Consider the following 15,351-nt stretch of genomic DNA (forward strand, 5'->3'; position numbering starts at 1 on the left):
AAAAAAAAAAAAAAAAAAAAAAAAAAAAAAAACCATGCCACAAATTGTTGTTATTTGCAATCACCCTATAGTGCTATGAAACGGTACCACTTATTCCTCCTCCTGGCCATACTAGTGCATAGTCTAACCAACCTCTGGTTATCTCTTCTCCCCTATCCCCCTCCCCACCTCTAGTAATCACTATTCAACACTGCCCTTCTTTTTTTTTTTAGAGATGGAGTTTCGCTCTGTCACCTAGGCTAGAGTGCAGTGGCGCTATCTCGGCTCACTGCAAACTCCACCTCCCAGGTTCAAGCCATTCTCCTGCCTCAGCCTCCCGAGTAGCTGGGACTACAGGTGTATGCCACCATGCCCAGCTAATTTTCGTATTTTTAGTAGAGACAGGGTTTCACCATGTTGGCCAGGCTGGTCAGGATCTCCTGACCTCAAGTGATCCACCTGCCTCAGCCTCCCAAAGTGCTGGGATTACAGGTGCCCTGACTCAACACTCCACTTCTATGAGATCAATTTTTGTAGCTTCCACATACGAGGAAGGACATGCAACATTTATCTTTCCATGCCTGGCCTACTTCAATTAATATAATGTCCTCCACGTTCATTGATGTTGCTATGAATGAAATAATTTGGTTATTTTTATGGCTAAATAGTATTTCATTAGGTCTGTATACCACATTTTCTCTGTCCATTCATCTGCTGATAGATACTCACGTTGCTGCATCTTGGCTACTGTGAATAGTGCTGCAATAAACACGGAGGTGCAGATGTCTCTTCAACATACCAATTTCCTTTCCTTTGGATAAATACCCAGTAGTGGTATTTATCCAAGTCCTAGTTTTAGCTTTTTGAGAAGTCTCCATATTGCTTTCCATAATGTCTGTACTAATTTACATTCCCATCAAGAGTGTGTAAGAGTTCTCCTTTCTCTACATCTTTGCCAGCATTTGTTATTTGCTTTTTGTTTTTTGTTTTCTTGTTAGACACGGTCTCACTGTCACCCAGGCTGGAGTGCAGTGGTGCAATCTCAGCTCACTGCAACCTCTGCCTCCCGGGTTCAAGAGATTCTCCAGCCTCAGCCTCCTGAATAGCTGAGACTACAGTGGGAGCCACCAACACCTGGCTAATTTTTGTATTTTTTATAGAGACGAAGTTTCACCATGTTGCCAAGGCTGATCCCGAACTCCTGAGCTCAAAGTGATCCACCAGCCACGGCCTCCTAAAGTGCTGGGATTAGAGGCGTGAGGCACCGCACTTGGCCATTTTTTTGTCTTTTTGATAGTAGTCATTTTAACAGGTGTGAGATGCTATCTCATTGTGATTTGATTTGCATTTCCCTGATGATTAAGGATGCTGAGCATTTTTCAGACCTGTTGGCCATTTGTATGCCTTCTTTTGAGATGTCTATGCAGCTTATTTGCCTTTTTCCTTTTTTTTTTTTTTTTTTTTCAGACAGTCTCGTTCTGTCACCCAGGATGGTGTGCAGTAGGACAATTTCGGCTCACTGCAACCTCCACCTCCCGGGTTCAAGTGCTTCTCCTGCCTCAGCCTCCCGAGTAGCTGGGATTACAGGCACCCACCACCACCATGCCCAGCTAATATTTGTATTTTCAGTAGAGACAGGGTTTCTCCATGTTGGCGAAGCTGGTCTTGAGCTCTTGGTCTCAAGTGATCTGCTCACCTCGACCCCCCAAAGTCCTGGGATTACAGGAGTGAGCCGCCGCACCTGACCTTGTTTTGTTTACTATAGCCTTGAAGCATATTTTGAAGTCCAGTAATAATATTCCTCCAGCTTTGTTCTTTTTCCTTAGGATTGCTTTGGCTATTTGGGGTCTTTTGTGGTTCTATATAAATTTTAGGATTTTTTTTTTCTATTTCTGTGAAGAATGTCATTGGTATTTTGATTCAATCTGTAGATCACTTTGGTAGTATGGATATTTCCACAATATTAAGTCTTCCAATCCATAAACACGGGATGTCTTTTCATTTTTTGTGTGCTCTCTTTAATTTCTTTTATCAGTGTCTTTTACAGTTTTCCTTGTAGAGATCTTTCACCTCCTTGGTTAAATTTATTCCTGGGTATTTTGTTTTTAGCTCTTATAAATAGGATTACATTCTTGATTTCTTCTTCTGCTAGTTCATTATAGGTGTATAGAAATGCGGCCGGGTGTGGTGGCTCAAGCCTGTAATCCCAGCACTTTGGGAGGCCGAGACAGGCGGATCACGAGGTCAGGAGATCGAGACCATCCTGGCTAACACGGTGAAACCCCGTCTCTACTAAAAAATGCAAAAAACTAGCCGGGCGAGGTGGCGGGCGCCTGTAGTCCCAGCTACTCGGGAGGCTGAGGCAGGAGAATGGCGTAAACCCAGGAGGCGGAGCTTGCAGTGAGCTGAGATCCAGCCACTGCACTCCAGCCTGGGCGATGGACCAAGACTCTGTTTTTTTTTTAAAGAAAAAAAAAAGACATGCTACTGATTTTTTGTATGATTGTTCTGTATTCTGCAACTTTGTTGAATTCATTTATCAGTTCTAAGAGTTTTTTTGGTGGAGCTTTTAGGGTTTCCTGTCTATCAGATCATGTCACCTGCAAACAGGGATAATTTGACTTCCTTTTTCATTTAGATGCCCTTTTTTGTTTCTCTTGCTTAACTGCTCTGGCTAGGATTTCTAGTACTATGTTGAATAAAAATGGTGAAAGTAGGTGCTCTTGTGTTGTTCCACTTCTTAGAGGAAAAGCTTTCATCTTTTCCTCATTCAGTGTAATGTTGGCTGTGGGTTTGTCACATATGACCTTTATTATATTGAGGTACATTCCTTCTACACCTAACATATTGAGAGATTTATCATGAAGGGATGTTAAATTTCATCACATGCATTTTCCTGCATCTATTAAGATGATCATATGATTTTTGTTTTTCATTCTATTGGTGTAATGTGTCATATTTATTGATTTACATATGTTGAACAATCCTTGCATCCCTGCAGTAAAGTTCCCTTGTTCATGATGAATGATTTTTTTTTTTAATGCAAAACATTCAATTACTTACTGGAAGTGGTCAAAGTAGGAAAGCCATGAATGATTTTTAATGTTTTGCTGGGTTTGTTTTGCTAGTATTTTGTTAAGGATTTTTGCAGCTAGGTTCACCAGGGAAATGGGCCTATAGTTTTGTTGTTGTTGTTGTGTCCTTGTTTGCTTTTAGTATTGGGGTAATGCTGAACTTGTAGAATGAGTTTGGAAAAATTTCCTCCCCTTCAATTTTCTGGAAGAGACTGAAAAGAATTGGTATTTGTTCTTTAAATATTCGGTAAAATTCATCAGTGAAACTGTCGGGTCCTGGGCTTTTTGTTTTGGGGAGACTTTTATTACACATTCAATCTCATTACTCATAACTGGTCTGTTCAGGTTTTTTTTTGTTTTGTTTTGTTTTGTTTTTGAGACGGAGTCTCGCTCTGTCGCCCAGGCTGGAGCGCAGTGGCCGGATCTCAGCTCACTGCAAGCTCCGCCTTCCGGGTTTACGCCATTCTCCTGCCTCAGCCTCCCGAGTAGCTGGGACTACAGGCGCCCACCACCTCGCCCGGCTAGTTTTTTGTATTTCTTTAGTAGAGACGGGGTTTCACCGTGTTAGCCAGGATGGTCTCGATCTCCTGACCTCGTGATCCACCCGTCTCGGCCTCCCAAAGTGCTGGGATTACAGGCTTGAGCCACCGCGCCCGGCCGGTCTGTTCAGGTTTTCTATTTCTTCTTGGTTCAATCTTGGTATGTTGTATGTGTCCAGGAATTTATCAATTTCCACTAGGTTTTCTTTTGTTTGGAGACAAAGTCTTGCTCTGTTGCTCAGGCTGGAGTGCAGTGGCGCAATCTCAGCTCACTGCAACCTCCGCCTCCCAGGTTCAAGTGATTCTCCTGCCTCAGCCTCCCAAGTAGCTGGGATTACAGGCGCCCACCACCACACCTGGCTAATTTTTGTATTTTTAGTAGAGACAGGGTTTCACCATATTGACCAGGCTGGTCTCGAACTCCTGACCTCAAGTGATATACCCACCTCAGCCTCCCAAAGTGCTGGGATTACAGGCATGAGCCACCATGCCCGGCACACTTCACTAGGTTTTCTAATTTGTTGTTTATAATAGCCTCTAATGATCCTCTGTATTTCAGTGGTATCAGTTGTAATATTTCCTTTTTCTTTCTGATTTTATTTACTTGAGTCTTTTTTTTTCTTAGTCTAGTTAATAATTTATCTATTTGTTGATCTTTCTTAAAAACCAACTTTTTGTTTCATTGATCTTTTGTATTGTTGCTTTAGTCTCTGATTTATTTCTGCTCTGATCTTTACAATTTATTTCCTTCTACTAGTTTGGGGCTTGATTTGGTCTTGATTTTCTAGTTCCTTGAGATGTATTGTTGGTTCGTTATTTGAAATCTTTCTGCTTTTTTGATGTAGGCATTTATTGAAGTAAATTTCCCTCTGAATACTGCTTTTGCTATATATCCCATAGGTTTTGGCATATTGTGTTTTTTTTTTTTTTTGAGACAGAGTCTCGCTCTGTCGCCCAGGCTGGAGTGCAGTGGCACGATCTCGGCTCACTGCAAGCTCCGCCTCCTGAGTTTATGCCATTCTCCTGCCTCAGCCTCCCGAGTAGCTGGGACTACAGGCGCCCGCCACCTCGCCTGGCTAGTTTTTTGTATTTTTTTAGTAGAGACGGGGTTTCACCGTGTTCGACAGGATGGTCTCGATCTCCTAACCTCGTGATCCACCCGTCTCGGCCTCCCAAAGTGCTGGGATTACAGGCTTGAGCCACCGCGCCCGGCCGGGATATTGTGTTTCTATTTTCACTTGTGTTAAGAAATTTTTAAGTGTTCTTCCTAATTTCTTCATTTGCTCATTGGTCATTCAGGAACATGTTGTTTAATTTCCCTGTATTTGCACAATTTTGAAAGTTCCTCTTGTTATTGATTTCTAGTTTTATTCCATTGTGGTCAGGAAGATACTTGCTATGATTCAAATTCTTTTAAATTTGCTGAGACTTGTTTTCTGGCCTAACATATGGTCTATTTTGGAGACTGTTCCATGTGCTGATGAGAATATATATTCTGCAGCAGTTAGAGAAAATGTTCTGTAAATGTCTGTTAGATTCATTTGGCCTCAAGTGCAGTTTAAATTCAGTGTTTTGTTGAGTTTCTGTCTAGATGATCTGTCCAATGCTGACAGCAAGGTGTCGATGTCCTCAGCTATTATTGTACTGGAGTCTATCTCTCCCTTTATATCTAATAACATTTGCTTTAGGGTTCTCCAGTGTTTAATACATGTATTTTTAGAATTGTTATGTCCTCTTGCTAAATTAATTCTTTTAACATTATATAATGACCTCCTTTGTCTCTGTTTACAGTTTTTGACTTCAAGTCTGTTTTATCTAAGTATAGCTACTCCTTCTCCCTTCTGGCTTCCACTTATGTGGAAGATCTTTTCTCACCCTTTCACTTTCATCCCATAGTGTCTTTACCAGTGAAGTGAGTTTCTTGTAGGCAGCACACAGTCGGGTCATGTTCTTTTCATTCATTCAGCCAGTCTATGTATCCTTTCAGTAGGGGGTTGAATCAATTTGCATTCAAGGTTATTATTGGCTTGTGAGGAATTACTCCTATCATTTCATTAATTGTTTTCTGGTTATCTTCTATATCCTTTGATTTTCTTCTTCCTTTCTTCTTGTTATCACTGCTATTTGGTGCTTTTCTCTAGTGATAGTTTTGCTTCTTTTCTCTCCTTTCTGTTTCTCCTCTACCAGTAACTTTTACACCTTTCCATGTTTTCATGTCAGTGATTATTGTCTTTTTCTTTTCAGATGTAGGATTCCCTTGAGTACTTCTTGTAAGGCCAGTCTAGTGGTGATGAATTCCCTCAGTTTTTGCTTGTCTTGGAGGGACTTACATTTTTTTTTTTTTTTTTTTTTTGTTGTTTTGTTTTGTTTTGTTTTTGAGACGGAGTCTCGCTCTGTCGCCCAGGCTGGAGCGCAGTGGCCGGATCTCAGCTCACTGCAAGCTCCGCCTTCCGGGTTTACGCCATTCTCCTGCCTCAGCCTCCCGAGTAGCTGGGACTACAGGCGCCCACCACCTCGCCCGGCTAGTTTTTTGTATTTCTTTAGTAGAGACGGGGTTTCACCGTGTTAGCCAGGATGGTCTCGATCTCCTGACCTCGTGATCCACCCGTCTCGGCCTCCCAAAGTGCTGGGATTACAGGCTTGAGCCACCGCGCCCGGCCGGTCTGTTCAGGTTTTCTATTTCTTCTTGGTTCAATCTTGGTATGTTGTATGTGTCCAGGAATTTATCAATTTCCACTAGGTTTTCTTTTGTTTGGAGACAAAGTCTTGCTCTGTTGCTCAGGCTGGAGTGCAGTGGCGCAATCTCAGCTCACTGCAACCTCCGCCTCCCAGGTTCAAGTGATTCTCCTGCCTCAGCCTCCCAAGTAGCTGGGATTACAGGCGCCCACCACCACACCTGGCTAATTTTTGTATTTTTAGTAGAGACAGGGTTTCACCATATTGACCAGGCTGGTCTCGAACTCCTGACCTCAAGTGATATACCCACCTCAGCCTCCCAAAGTGCTGGGATTACAGGCATGAGCCACCATGCCCGGCACACTTCACTAGGTTTTCTAATTTGTTGTTTATAATAGCCTCTAATGATCCTCTGTATTTCAGTGGTATCAGTTGTAATATTTCCTTTTTCTTTCTGATTTTATTTACTTGAGTCTTTTTTTTTCTTAGTCTAGTTAATAATTTATCTATTTGTTGATCTTTCTTAAAAACCAACTTTTTGTTTCATTGATCTTTTGTATTGTTGCTTTAGTCTCTGATTTATTTCTGCTCTGATCTTTACAATTTATTTCCTTCTACTAGTTTGGGGCTTGATTTGGTCTTGATTTTCTAGTTCCTTGAGATGTATTGTTGGTTCGTTATTTGAAATCTTTCTGCTTTTTTGATGTAGGCATTTATTGAAGTAAATTTCCCTCTGAATACTGCTTTTGCTATATATCCCATAGGTTTTGGCATATTGTGTTTTTTTTTTTTTTTGAGACAGAGTCTCGCTCTGTCGCCCAGGCTGGAGTGCAGTGGCACGATCTCGGCTCACTGCAAGCTCCGCCTCCTGAGTTTATGCCATTCTCCTGCCTCAGCCTCCCGAGTAGCTGGGACTACAGGCGCCCGCCACCTCGCCTGGCTAGTTTTTTGTATTTTTTTAGTAGAGACGGGGTTTCACCGTGTTCGACAGGATGGTCTCGATCTCCTAACCTCGTGATCCACCCGTCTCGGCCTCCCAAAGTGCTGGGATTACAGGCTTGAGCCACCGCGCCCGGCCGGGATATTGTGTTTCTATTTTCACTTGTGTTAAGAAATTTTAAGTGTTCTTCCTAATTTCTTCATTTGCTCATTGGTCATTCAGGAACATGTTGTTTAATTTCCCTGTATTTGCACAATTTTGAAAGTTCCTCTTGTTATTGATTTCTAGTTTTATTCCATTGTGGTCAGGAAGATACTTGCTATGATTCAAATTCTTTTAAATTTGCTGAGACTTGTTTTCTGGCCTAACATATGGTCTATTTTGGAGACTGTTCCATGTGCTGATGAGAATATATATTCTGCAGCAGTTAGAGAAAATGTTCTGTAAATGTCTGTTAGATTCATTTGGCCTCAAGTGCAGTTTAAATTCAGTGTTTTGTTGAGTTTCTGTCTAGATGATCTGTCCAATGCTGACAGCAAGGTGTCGATGTCCTCAGCTATTATTGTACTGGAGTCTATCTCTCCCTTTATATCTAATAACATTTGCTTTAGGGTTCTCCAGTGTTTAATACATGTATTTTAGAATTGTTATGTCCTCTTGCTAAATTAATTCTTTTAACATTATATAATGACCTCCTTTGTCTCTGTTTACAGTTTTGACTTCAAGTCTGTTTTATCTAAGTATAGCTACTCCTTCTCCCTTCTGGCTTCCACTTATGTGGAAGATCTTTTCTCACCCTTTCACTTTCATCCCATAGTGTCTTTACCAGTGAAGTGAGTTTCTTGTAGGCAGCACACAGTCGGGTCATGTTCTTTTCATTCATTCAGCCAGTCTATGTATCCTTTCAGTAGGGGTTGAATCAATTTGCATTCAAGGTTATTATTGGCTTGTGAGGAATTACTCCTATCATTTCATTAATTGTTTTCTGGTTATCTTCTATATCCTTTGATTTTCTTCTTCCTTTCTTCTTGTTATCACTGCTATTTGGTGCTTTTCTCTAGTGATAGTTTTGCTTCTTTTCTCTCCTTTCTGTTTCTCCTCTACCAGTAACTTTTACACCTTTCCATGTTTTCATGTCAGTGATTATTGTCTTTTCTTTTCAGATGTAGGATTCCCTTGAGTACTTCTTGTAAGGCCAGTCTAGTGGTGATGAATTCCCTCAGTTTTGCTTGTTTTGGGGGGGCTTTCATTTTTTTTTTTTTTTTTTTTTTTGAGGCGGAGTCTCGCTCTGTCACCCGGACTGGAGTGCAGTGGCCGGATCTCAGCTCGCTGTAAGCTCCGCCTCCCGGGTTTACACCATTCTCCTGCCTCAGCCTCCCGAGTAGCTGGGACTACAGGCGCCCGCCACCTCGCCCGGCTAGTTTTTTGTATTTTTTAATAGAGACGGGGTTTCACCGTGTTAGCCAGGATGATCTCGATCTCCTGACCTTGTGATCCGCCCGTCTCAGCCTCCCAAAGTGCTGGGATTACAGGCTTGAGCCACCGTGCCCGGCCAGGGACTTACATTTTTAACAAGCACCTCCAGTGGTTCTGTTGGTGGGTGTCTGGGGAACCACTAAGTTTGGGAAACCATCAGTAGATGACAAGTTTAGGCTATGCAAAAGGATCTGCAGACAGGTACAGATGGAAACTTCTGGAATAGCCTCAAGTTTCAAAAGAAGACCTAATTTCCTTGAAATGTTATTGGGGCAGGAGGTTTAGTGAGTAACATTTAAAAATTCACCTTGAGACCAGTTGCAGTGGGTCACACATATAATCCAGTACTTTGGGAGGCCAAGGCTGGAGGCTCACTTGAGCCCAGGAGTTCAAGGCCAGCCTGGGCAACATAGCGAGATCCCATCTCTACCAAAACAAAAAAAAATTTTTTTAATAGCTGGACATGGTAGTTCATGCCTGTAGTCCCAGCTACTTGGTAGGCTGAGGCAGCAAGGATTGTGTGAGCTCAGGAGTTTGAGGCTGCGGTGAGCTATGACTGTGCCACTGTACCCGGCCTGGCCAATAGCATGAGACCCTGTCTCTAAAATAAAATAAAAGAAATAAAAAGAAATAAAAACATAAAAAATAAAATCTCTCTTGAGAAGTTCAACTTTTGCTCTTCTCCCAGATGCCGAAGATGAAGAATTATCTAAAGCTATCCAATATCAACAGCATTTTTTGAGGAGAGTGAAGAGGCGAGAAAAACAATTTTCAGGTAATGAAAATACCCAAGGGAGTTTCTTGACATGAAACTGAGATATCCTAGCAAAACAGAGGCCTGTGTTTATTCTCTGCTATGGAAGAAAAGCACTTGGCATCATCAAAGGGGCACTAATCAGAGGGCCTTCATGTTTGGGAGGTGGAAGGGAGGCTGGGGGTCACTGATGGCCTCCTCTTAGAAAGGAGGGAGACAGGCCGAGTGCGGTGGCTCACGCCTGTAATCCCAGCACTGTGGGAGGCCAAGGCGGGTGGATCACCACCTGAGGTCGGGAGTTCAAGACCAGCCTGACCAACATTGAGAAACCCTGTCTCTACTAAAAATATAAAAATTAGCCAGGCATGGTGGCGCATGTCTGTAATCCCAGCTACTCAAGAGGCTGAGGCAGGAGAATCGCTTCAACCTGGGAGGCGGAGGTTGCGGTGAGCTGAGATCGCGCCATTGCACTCCAGCCTGGGCAAAAAGAGCAAAACTCTGTCTCGAAAAAAAAAAAAAAAAGAAAGTGGGGAGACAGCCTGGGCAACATGACAAAACCCTGTCTCTACTAAAAATACAAAACTTAGCCGGGAATGGTGGCACACACCTGTAGTCCCAACTACTCAGGAGGCTGAGGCATGAGAATTACTTAAACCCAGGAGGTAGAGGCTTCAGTGAGCTGAGATCGCACCACCGCACTCCAGCCTAGGTGACAGAGCAAGACCCTGTCTCAAAAAAAAAAAACAAGAAAGAAAGTGGGGAGTCCAGAGATACTGTCTTTGGTTAAAGGAGCATACAAGAGAAGTTTCCATTGTTAAAAATCACAATAGTAACCCTTCTAAGTCAAGATCTGGTCAGGAAAATAGAACCTGCATCAGGAACTTCAACAGAGGGAATTTACTAGAGGAAACTCATCTCAGAGGTGTTGTAAGAGCTGAAAACAGAAAAGGGGGAAAAACCCAGAGATTTTACTGTTGCAGGAAGCCACTACCCTCCCTAGAGCTGGAGAATGGCAGGAAGAGGCCGTGTTAACAGAGCCTGCAGGGGCTGAACAAGGAGGAGACAGAGAGAGGAAGGAAGAAATATTCTGGCTTCTCCCCTCATTCCACCTGCACCTCCTGTTGGTTGAAACCAGTAGGCAAGGCATCCTGGGAAATGTAGTTTAGAGGGGTCTGTGTGCTGGAGTTTGCAATAAGGAAAGGCAGAGAAAGGACCCAAAAGCCAATGAATGGGCAAGTGACCAGAACAGTTTTGGTGGCCACACAGCCTAGTGCTCCCAGAGCTGCCCCAGTTTACACCTGTTGTCTTGGAGCCACTATGAAGAGTGCCCTCTTTCCTCCAAAGCATCCTGGTTATGACAATAAACTGTATGGTCAGTTTGCCAATGTAGAGAAAGTGAGAACTACTGAGACTCTGACTGCTGGGAAGGGAAGAAAGGCAAGAAATAACATGGAAGAAAGGGAAGGAGGGAGGGACATAGGAAGGGAGGAACCAAGAAGAAAGAGAGGATTTTGATTTCAATTTTTCATTAATAAAAAATAAATAAGCCAGGCACGGTGGCTCACGCCTGTAATCCTAGCACTTTGGGAGGCCAAGGCAGGTGGATCACCTGACGTCACAAGTTCGAGACCAGCCTGGCCAACATGGTGAAATCCCATCTCTACCAAAAAACCAAAAATTAACCAGGCGTAGTGGCGCATGCCTGTAGTCCCAGCTACTTGGGAGGCTGAGACAGGAGAATCGCTTGAACCCAGGAGACGGAGGTTGCAGTGAGCTGAGATTATGCCACTGCACACTACCCTGGGTGACAGAGTGAGACTCTGTCTCAAAAATAATAATAAAAAAATAAAATAAAGTAAAAATTAAATAACCACGGGCAAAAGCAGGAAGGGATATGGAATAGCCAGTTCACAGAGTAGATGTCCAACATATGTGGGTATATGATTCCAGTAACTAAACGTCTCTCCATCAACCCCACTGCGGCCTGATCATCCGCCTACAGGTGGACAGGACAGAGGAGTGAAAGCAGAAATCCAGTGAGTCAGTTTCGCAGCTGCCATCAAAGCTCAGGCAGAAGGGAGAAAAGTTCCCAGGAGACTTCCAGAGGCCTCTACCCTAGCTAGGCTTTCCTGACACAGAGGGGCTGGGGCTGCCTATGGCTGGGGTGGTAGGGGCCTGCTGTGTACTACCTGGTCAGCTGCCTGTCCCCAGAGTCATACAGCCTAACACGAGAACTGTCCCAGGGACTGGAGCGGAAGACGCAGAAATTCCAGAGTCCAAGGCCTTTCCTGAGGCACCTCCAGGTTGACCAGCAGCCTAGAAAACTGCCCGGCAGGGGTGTGCTCATTCTTGCACTTATGACACAAGCCCATGCAGCAGGAGGCAGCTGGTGTAGAGACTAGGAGCACAGGGTTTGAGGTCAGGTTGTGTGGGTTCGAGTTCCGCTTCTGCCTCTTACTTGCTGTGAAAGTCACACAACCTCTCTGAGCCTCATTTTCCTCATCTGTAAAATGGGCACCAAACTGTTGGGGGCTAATAACTGATCATCGTGCAAAGCCCTCCCCATTGTATGTGGCATACAGTAGGCCACCAAGAGGCATGAACTGCCAGGGTTAGTCATTCAGCACCTTGAAATCTGCATTCTCCCTCCCTTCAAGGGACCTGGCTGGGGTCCCCTCCCCTTCCCAAAGTCTCTGGGTAGGGAAGAAAGAATTCCTGGGTCCCTCCCACAAGCGGATAGATTGTGAGACTAGAGGAGTGCAGCCCACTTTGAGCTCAAAGAACTAACTATATCTAAGGGTTATTATCTCAGGCAAGTGCTCAGGCCTGAGACTCTTGACTCCATGAACCATGAGGTCACATGGGACCAGGCAGTCACAGGCAACTAAGAGGAAGACGGTTGGGGTCAGAAAATGAGCTGTGGAGTCACCAGGGCCGGAGGCTCAGCTCGGCTACCCGAGCCTCAGTTTCCCCATCTCAGAAGGTCTTACACAGGACCTGGGACAGGATTCTGGTGCCTGTGCTTTATTGAGGTAGGTAAGTCAGGGAAGCAGGCCAAGCCAGGCAGGAGCTGGACAGGATGCGGTCTCAAGTCAGATCCCCCCTCAGGGATGGGAGGGGAGCCTTGGAGCATAAATTGCACCACAGAGGCATCCCCCTGGGACAAGGTGGCAGGCTTTTGTATCCCTGTATTGGTAAGTTATTTGGGAGGGACATACCTCCCAGAAAAGGGAGCCCTTAGTGGCTGGTGGAAGGGCACCCGGCCCAGCAAAAGGGGCCTAAGGGAGCACAGAAGCACCCACTCAGTGTCTTGCAAGTTGCCTGAAACAGTATCTGCCTGAAACAGTAATCTGCAAAGCTACTTTTTTTTTTTTTTTTTTTTTTTTTGAGACAGAGTCTCGCTCTCTTGCCCAGGCTGGAGTGCCAGTGGCCGCGATCTCGGCTCACTGCAACCTCTGCCTCCTGGGTTCAAGTCATTCTCTTGCCTCATCCTCCGAAGTAGCTGAGACTATAGGTGCTTGTCACCATACCTGGGTAATTTTTGTATTTTTTTAGTAAAGACAGGGTGTCATCATGTTGCTCATGCTGGTCTCGAACTCCTGATCTCAAGTGATACGCCCACCTCAGGCTCCCAAACTGCGGGATTACAGGCGTGAGCCACCGCGCCTGGCTGAAACGCACTTTCAATGGGACTGTGTTGATTAAAGGGCCAACGTTCTTGCCACCCAGCACTCACAGGCATTCTCTTCCCGCAGATGGCTGCTCCTCCCACAACACAGCCACAGCGGTGGCAGCACTGGGTGGCTTCCTATACATCCTGGCAGAATACCCCCCGGCAAACAGAGAGCCACACCCATCCACACCGCCACCACCAAGCAGCCCCTGAGACGGATGTTTCCACGCCTGCTGCCTGGAGGAGGAACAGACCCCTTTAGTCCTCATCCCTTAGATCCTGGAGGGCATGGCTCACATCCTGGGAAGCAGGCATCTGGAAGCAAAGCCACCCTGACACCCCATCTTGGAAGCCCTGAGTACGCAGGACCAGGGTAGGTGGGGGCCGGGAGGGACTCAGGTGTGAATAGATGAATAAAGTTTGACTGCAACTGACCTAGGGTTGAGTCGTTTCTCAGCCTTGAGGACAACCTTGGACAACCTCTTGGTCTGTTTCAACTTTCCAGTCCCACTCAACACAAATTCTTTTTTCTTTGCTTTCTTTATTTTTTTTTAATTAATAGATAGGTCTCACTCTGTCACCCAGGCTCACTGCAGCCTTGAACTCCTGGGCTCAAGCCATCTTCCCATCTCGCCTCCTGAGTAGCTGGGACAACAGGTGTGTGCCACCATGCCAAGTTAATTTTTAAATTTTTTGTAGAGATGGGGTCTCACTATATGGACCTGGCTGGTCTCGAACTCCCGGCCTCAAGCGATCCTCTTGCCTTGTCCTCCCAAAGTGCTGGGATTACAGGCATGAGCACCCAGCCACAAATTCTAAAAAGACCCATAAACTGGTATCTTAAAGGCTATTTGTTCAGGTATCAAATATGGTATCTTTCCTAGTGGGAGAAGGAAGAATCTTGGAAAAGAATAGTTCAGGTCATGAGCCAGAACTCAAGAGATGACCATGAAAGGCAGCACATACTCATTTTTACATCCTGAGCACAAACCTCTGCCGTATCATTACACTGCCTCACGAGGCCATCATGTCATTTTACAAAACACAGTATAGCGTAGCGGTTGATGGTGGGGTTCTGTGGCCAGGCTGCCTGAATTCAAGTCCCAGCTGTGTGTGTCCTTGAGCAAAGTCACCAACTTCTCTGGGACTCAGTTTTCTCATCAGTAAAATTGGGATAATAATAACAACTACCGTGGCGGGGCACAGTGGCTCGCCCCTATAATCCCAGCACTTTGGGAGGCTGAGGTGGGAGGATCACTTGGATCCAGAAGCTTGAGACCAGCCTGGGCAACATAACGAGACACCTCCCCACAAACCCTCACCGGGTGCAAGAGTGAACAGCTGTAGTCCCAGCTACTCGGGAGGCTGAGGAGGGAGGATCACTTGAGCCCAGGAGTTCAAGGCTGCAGTGAGCTATGATTGTGCCACTGCACTGCAGCCTGGGCGAGAGAGTGGGAGTCAAAAAAAAAAAAAAAAAAAAAAAACCCAGCCCCTACCTCAATGTAACCTCCACTGCTGTGAGTATTGTGTTTGTAGGATACTGGGAACAGTGCTTGTAACATACTAAGTGCCAGGTAAACGTTACCTGCTGCCTCAAGTGATGATGTCACATTAACTGGGGGCTCCTCCGGAAGCTGCCAGGAGATGCCGCTGCCTTGTCATCGGTTCTCTCATTCCCAGCTTACAGCTCTTCCCTCGAGCTCTGACTCAGTGTGACTATATCTGAATGTGTTCCCTGGAGCTCTGACACTAATTTAGCAATAATACCTTCTGGAACGTTATTACGGGTTCTGGGGCCGTCTGTGGTGCTGATGACACAGCCTGCATGCCTTAGACTCTGGGGTAGAAAAACCAGCTGAAAACCCGGTCCTGGGGCTGCAAACCTCTTTACATGCATTGTCCTGCTTTACCTCAAGGTGGAAAATCGCTGCGAATCATCCTCATGTGGCAACTGAATCATATGTGAGCATCTGAATTAAAATATCCCCGGCTGCTTCTGTGCCCGGCTGAGCAGCCCAGGTGGTAGTGGGGGGCATGGTTCTTCTCGATCTTTCCTTTAGGAGATAGGCTCCCTCGACCTGATCCTCTGCTGCGAACCTCTGAATGCCTTCCCATGATTGCTCTTAAGTTGTCAGGCCTCGAGGAACATCCCTGGATTCTGCTGACAAGTTTGACTTGCTTTCTGGAGGTTGCTGTTTTCTTGGGGGAACCAAGGACCAGAATGTCATATCCACCTGGCA

The 15,351-nt window shown here is 45.2% G+C and overlaps 1 protein-coding gene across 1 annotated transcript in view; it reads left to right on the top strand.

The window, feature by feature from the left end:
• The window catches only part of CUNH16orf89 (chromosome unknown C16orf89 homolog), a 25,690-nt gene extending 12,145 nt beyond the window's left edge, over positions 1–13,545 (top strand). The window contains exons 7-8 of the mRNA XM_017886358.1: positions 9,373–9,459; positions 13,194–13,545. Coding sequence (XP_017741847.1) covers positions 9,373–9,459; positions 13,194–13,324 — 218 coding nt within the window. The 3' untranslated portion in view covers positions 13,325–13,545. The remainder of the gene's footprint in view (positions 1–9,372; positions 9,460–13,193) is intronic.
• Positions 13,546–15,351: the final 1,806 nt, after the last annotated feature.

This window comes from Rhinopithecus bieti, unplaced genomic scaffold, assembly GCF_001698545.2.
Source record: "Rhinopithecus bieti isolate Rb0 unplaced genomic scaffold, ASM169854v2 scaffold_13704, whole genome shotgun sequence".
NCBI classification, from domain to species: domain Eukaryota; kingdom Metazoa; phylum Chordata; class Mammalia; order Primates; family Cercopithecidae; genus Rhinopithecus; species Rhinopithecus bieti.